The sequence below is a fragment of the Armigeres subalbatus genome, chromosome 3 (assembly GCF_024139115.2).
Source record: "Armigeres subalbatus isolate Guangzhou_Male chromosome 3, GZ_Asu_2, whole genome shotgun sequence".
In the NCBI taxonomy this organism is placed as follows: Eukaryota; Metazoa; Arthropoda; class Insecta; order Diptera; family Culicidae; genus Armigeres; species Armigeres subalbatus.
Window position 1 is genome coordinate 34,347,823 of NC_085141.1, and position 6,079 is coordinate 34,353,901.

At 46.2% G+C, this 6,079-nt stretch overlaps 1 protein-coding gene across 1 annotated transcript; it reads right to left on the reverse strand.

Moving 5' to 3' along the window:
• Positions 1–2,706: 2,706 nt before the first annotated feature.
• On the reverse strand, positions 2,707–5,822 carry LOC134220724 (uncharacterized). The gene is made up of 2 exons (XM_062699823.1): positions 5,438–5,822; positions 2,707–3,221 (listed from the first exon to the last, which is right to left on the reverse strand). The coding sequence occupies exons 1-2, from the start codon at positions 5,756–5,758 to the stop codon at positions 2,775–2,777; spliced, it is 768 nt and encodes a 255-aa protein (XP_062555807.1). The 5' UTR covers positions 5,759–5,822; the 3' UTR covers positions 2,707–2,774.
• Between the last annotated feature and the right edge of the window lie 257 nt (positions 5,823–6,079).

Consider the following 6,079-nt stretch of genomic DNA (forward strand, 5'->3'; position numbering starts at 1 on the left):
TATAATTCACAATCACAGGGAAAGCAGAATAATGCTTTTAACCTACAGCGTCTGAATTAAAGTCGAGTAAGTGAACAGTTACAAGTGCAACAGTTGCTTGCACTGGAGGGTCACTTTCGCCCCCAACGACCTCACCTCGGCGTCGTCACCCAAGACCTCTTGGAATGGTGAGTGTGGGAGGTTACATCAGTAAGAATCGTTTTGGTAGAACGTGAAACACAAAAAGAACTAAGATAGAAATACAAAGTAGGAAAGCGAAAGCGACTCGCGACATGTTGGTTGCCAGGGCGAACAAGGTGTTCAAAGTATCACAGGTCTTTACTGCAGCTGCCAATTTTGTTTAAAAAGCAACCATCGCTGCAGCTTCGACATAATCTGTTGAGCTGCTGTGTTCACCGCATTCCAAATATCCTTGTCCCGGCACATCCTCTCGATAAGATTTCCCGGGGTCAAATCCATGCCTCTGACGAGCAGCATGTCGTTTCGCTCAATATTGAATCGCGGGCATGCAAACATCACATGTACCGCCGACTCCACCTCATCTACGCATTCCGGGAAATCCGCAGATTCTGCGAACCCGAACCTATGCAAAAACTTCTTGAAACAGCCATGATCACGCGGTATGCGCTTGCGACCCGTAGACACATCAGCCGGTGTACTCTGATCAATTTCATTGTACTTAGCCTCGAGTGCCTTGGACCACGCTGGTGCGCCGTATCGGACAATAGACAACGCTACTCCCGATATAAGCATACGCACCGCCGATCTGTTGGACATAATTCGTGATAATGATTTTATCGCTAGTGACGCCATTTGCCATGCTACGGATGGCAACTAAGGCCGATGACATAGTCACGCATGTGCGTGCGCGAACGCGTCCAAGACAAAAGAGTTTCTCTTGCTGATATTCTGCTTTACGAGTGCTTGGACGCGCTCCGCATCGCTCGATGCGTCAGTATGTCATCGCCCTAACTGCCGTCATCAAGTGAATAATATGCACTTTGAACAAAACTCGTCTCGACTCAATCTTTCCTTCTATAGTGCTTTACGAATCAATAACAATTCTTATCAATAATTGTGGCTTGAGAGCAGCTTACACTGATGATGGCCAATCGATGGCACTTTAGCTGCCACCGTTGCAGATGTATACTCCGCTGCGCTGCTGTCACGACCGCAACAAACAACCGAGAGTCCGAATGTTGCGAGAAAATTTCGCTTGAGTGATGCTGATGCTAACGGTGACACACGACCAATCCCGTCTCTTTGTTAATCGATATGAGTGCGAATATTATGCAACGTACACACCAGTCAAGCAGTTTGACGAACATTGACTCTGCCCCCAAGAAAACGCTTCGGTTGCTGCTTTGTTTGAACGTGTGTGAAGTTGTTCGAACAACCATTTGACAGTTGGCGGCTCGGTTGGAAAAATTTAAAACGGTTTGATTTTGGTTTGAGTTGTCGGAGGTGGAGTCAAGGTTCGCCGAACATGTTTGAGCATTTGTAGTGAAGTTGCACAAACCCCATATATGTATTTTTTTATGGTTGGTGTTCAAGTTGGGGCTTCGGTCGTTCGTGTGTGATATTGTTGGTCGTGCCGCTGTTGGTAAAATTTGATGGATGTTTGAATAAACGCGAAGTGGAGTCAATGTTGGTCAAACTGCTTGACCGTGTGTACGTTCCATAACATTCACCAAAGGGGCGGGGCTAGAGGGTTTACTTTTGTGCTTATTCTGCGTCTCGTATGACTCGACAATTTTTGATTTCAACACGTCTCACGTGAGACGACCGTGTAATTCAAATGGAAGGTATCGACAATTGTCACTTCACTCGAAACGCCTTACCTCATACGACACGCAGAATATGCACATTTATTTTCTACTAGCAGGCCCGACGAACTTCGTTTCGCCTAAAATTGATTTATTGTTTAGTTAGTTCACGAAATATGCAGAAATTTCTGTTCCATTTGTATGGGAGCCCCCCTTTCAAGAAGGGGGAGGGGGTTAAACCATCTTAAGAACCTCCCCGACCCCAAAAACCTCTGCATACAAATTTTCTCGCCGATCGGTTTAGTGGTCGGAGTCTATAAGGTTCAAAAATTAATTTTTATGTATATAGATAACAAAGTTGCTTTACCGGGCGCGCGAGCCATTTCGTTCGAGATGTCGTGGAGAGCGGCGAGCATGGATGGCATTCGTAGCAGTCAAGTGAATCTTTCTTTCAAGATTCTTATTAGGTTTTGTTGCTATTTGTGATTAGGAAGGCTCATTGTTTAAAATAAATCTGTTCTTTGCAAGACTAACTTTCTATACAAAAGAAAGCTGATCCGAGAAGAAATTTCTTCGATGCACAAAACACAATCGCTAAGTTACAGCATCAGAAAAATCAATCGCAACGATGACCTGCATTTTTGCCTTTCTCGTATACTAAGTATACGTAAAGGCTATATGATCGCTCCAAAAACAAACTTTTTATAGAAGGTCTGGAGACCCATAGTGTTATATATATATGTTTGGAGCTTTAGTGAAAGATGTGTTTGCTGTTCAAGTTGAGGTAAAACTATCTTCAATGTTCTATTGTACAGGGCTTATATACTATCTGTGGATGGTCAAACTCTAGGGGCTATACAATTTGAATTGAATTCAATTTGAATACATCGTGCAGTAACCCAGAAGGGTTATACAATTTAAATGTATTGTTACAGCTGTCGTGTGCTGCTGATAACGACGATAATGACGATGATGATGCTACAGTACTCCCCTGCTAGACTAGGTGTCCTAGCGATAGCGGTCTGGGATGACCACGCGTCGGCCAGAGCGAGTGAACCTAGTCGGTGGTAGTGCGGCGGTAATAGTAGCATCTGGGTGTGTGGCAATGGGCTCATCATTCGTTGTGTAGGCTGGCTTCAATCGGTCGATCGAAACGTTAACAATCCGCCCATTAACAGCAACAGTGTAGTGCTTATTGCTTCGCTTCACCACCTCGTAGGGACCATCGTATGGAGGTGACAACGACGGGCGCACCGAGTCGTTGCGGATGAATACCTGCTTACATCTGTTGAGATCCCGATGTACGAAAACATTTTGATTGCTGTGCCACGCAGTATCAGTTGGGCGCTGTTGACGCATGGCTTCTCGCAGGTTGACGACGAATTCATTTTCGTTAATGTTGACGGGACTGTCGGCAAAAAATTCTGACGGTATGCGAAGTGTCGACCCGTAGACCTGTTGAAATCGCGGCGGAACAGGCACAGTGGAATGTCCACACAGACCGGAAAATACGAAACAGGGACTTGCGCTACGGCAGAAGAAAAGAAAAACGTCAACAAACGATGTTTATTGGGAAACGGTTCGATGCGGAATAATACATTATTAACAGTACACAGTACAGATAGCAGCACAACTCAGACGGCAATGAACATTGGCGGCGGGTGAAAATATTGCCCCCACCAACACTCCTCCTCAATGTTTGAACCCAGCTACTCATCAGCCACAGCAATCCCAAAAATCCTCACGTTCCGGTGGTTCCTCCTCCTGGATCTTATCGTCCTTGAATAGCGTCACTTCCGTCATCAACTCCTCCTGGCTTCGATATCGATGATTTTTGTTACGAACTTCTGGCATCATATGATTTTTCGGATGACGAATCATCTCGTTCCGAACAAACTTGCCAATCGATGGACACTTAGCTTCAATTTTCAGTGCTCTTGGAATCTTCAACTCGAACAAATTCTCACGTAATTCACTAACGGCTACTACCTTCTTTCTCTGGTCGACAATGTTGCAACTGGATGCTCCGAACTCCACCTTAAAACCTTTTGCCAGTAGTTTACGAACAGATACCATACCGTTGTATAGGCTCGGAATGTACAACACCTCCTTGATCCAAATGGTTTTCACATTTCCATCTCCATCAATACACTCGACTGTTCCTTCACCAATACCTGCAGACTTCGCAATAGATCCATCAGCTAGCAACACTTCGCCCTTCACAGTCTCATCCAACGTTGTAAAGAACTGCTTGTCATTCGTCATATGACATGAACAGCCACTGTCAATGAGCCATCGCCCAAAACGCCGACACTCCCTGACTGTAAAACACACCGGTCTTTCCCTTTCGCTCGCTTGCTTCGCTTCACTGGTAACTCCGTCGTCCTCGCTTTGCTTCTTCTGTAACAGACGACAATTCCGTCGAAAATGTCCTGGCTTCCGACAATAATAACAAACCTTCTCGTCTTGTCGCTTTGTAACTGACTTCAAAGCACTTTCACCACTGCCGAAACAGGAACTCGTTGAACGATCCGTCTTTCTTTCCCTTCTTCTCTGCCACTCATCAAGTAGCTTTTGCTTTACTATCTCCATAGTCAGATCTTCGTCCTTCCGGCTTTCTAGCGCAGTCACCAAACCATCGTAAGAGTCGGGAAGACTTCGAAGAACCATTGCTATCTTCAATGACGGCTCTAACTGCAGACCTGCACACTGTAGGCGATCAAAAAGTTCCTCCAACTCGAAAAGATGTTTCTCCATTTCTCCATCAGTACGTTCTTCTTCCAAATTGAGATTACAGATGCGTTTTAGAAGGGATACACGTGACGTCACACTAGCCTTCTCGTGGTACGCCTTCAACATGTTCCACGCCTCCTGCGCCGTTACTGCGTCCCTCACCAAGTTCATCTGGCTGTCCTCTATAAACAACACGATCGTTGCCAGCGCCTTCTGGCTTGCCTTCCTCCACGATGTTGTGACCGGATCCGGCTTCGGATCCACTACCGCAAACCAGAAGTCGTCCCGTATCAGCAGCATCTGCATCCGCACTTTGCAAGTGGAATAATTTGCATTGTTGAGTAGGGGAAACGAATATTTCTCAGTCATTTCACTTGACGCTCGAAAATACTTGCACTGATTATTTCACTTTGTGTTCGTTTTGTACCGCTTTCCCTCTAGTACCGAGAACAATAAAAGCGATCAAAGTCTTTTCACTGCTTTTCGGCTTTCAGTCAGCCAACTCTTCCGCTCTCACGATTACTGTACCTACTGCACAGCCAAATCCACGCTCCGAACGGGCATCAAATGAAACCACACCAACCAAACCTCGCGCCAACAAACGAATCAACGCCAGCAAAACGAAGCACAAACTTTACACTTTTTGTTTCGTTTTTCGCGGGTACGAATTTTCACTTTTCTTCAGCACAATCCGGGACCATAACCTGTTGGAATCGCGGCGGAACAGGCACAGTGGAATGTCCACACAGACCGGAGAATACAAAACAGGGACTTGCGCTACGGCGGAAGAAAAGAAAAAACGTCAACAAACGATGTTTATTGGGAAACGGTTCGATGCGGAATAATACATTATAACAGTACACAGTACAGATAGCAGCACAACTCAGACGGGAATGAACATTGGCGGCGGGTGAAAATATTGCCCCCACCAACAAGACCATCTCTGCTGGCGACGCTCCGATGTCTTCTTTGTATGTGGTACGCAAACCAAGCAGGATCGTTGGAAGATACTCAGTCCAGCGTTCGGTTTCGTGACACATGATCGATGCTTTAAGGGTCCTGTGCCACCGTTCTATCAGGCCGTTTGACTGGGGATGGTACGCCGTTGTACGTAGATGTTTGGTACCCAGCAAGTGAACCAACTGAGAGAAGAGAGACGACTCAAACTGCCTCCCTTGGTCGGTGGTGATGTAGGTAGGTACTCCAAAACGAGCAATCCACCCAGCAACGAGAGCTTCGGCAATGGTTTGAGCAGTCATCTCAGGAACTGGAATAGCTTCTGGCCAGCGAGAGAAGCGGTCGATGATCGTTAGGCAGTATCGGTTTCCCTTGGTGGTTCCCTGGTGATTTGGTGTGTCGAGTTACTTTGGACCGTTGACACTGCACACAATTCTTGGCGAAGGCGATGCTGTCTCTCCTGATGTTCGGCCAAACGAATCGCTCTGTCATCAATTTGGTCGTACCACGCGTGCCAGGATGCGAGAGTGAGTGTGTTACTTGCAGAGCAGCCTTGCGAAATCTCTCCGTAACGAACGGGCGAATGCGATCACCAGAGCAATCACAAAAAAGTTGTTTTGAAT

Bases quoted from the DNA above. Each gene is read 5' to 3' on its own strand.
- LOC134220724 (XM_062699823.1), bottom strand. From the start codon at position 5,758: ATGACTGCTCAAACCATTGCCGAAGCTCTCGTTGCTGGGTGGATTGCT. The intron at 3,222-5,437 runs GTCTTGTTGGTG...CGATTTCAACAG, and splicing joins GAGCGTCGCCAGCAGAGATG to GTCTACGGGTCGACACTTCG.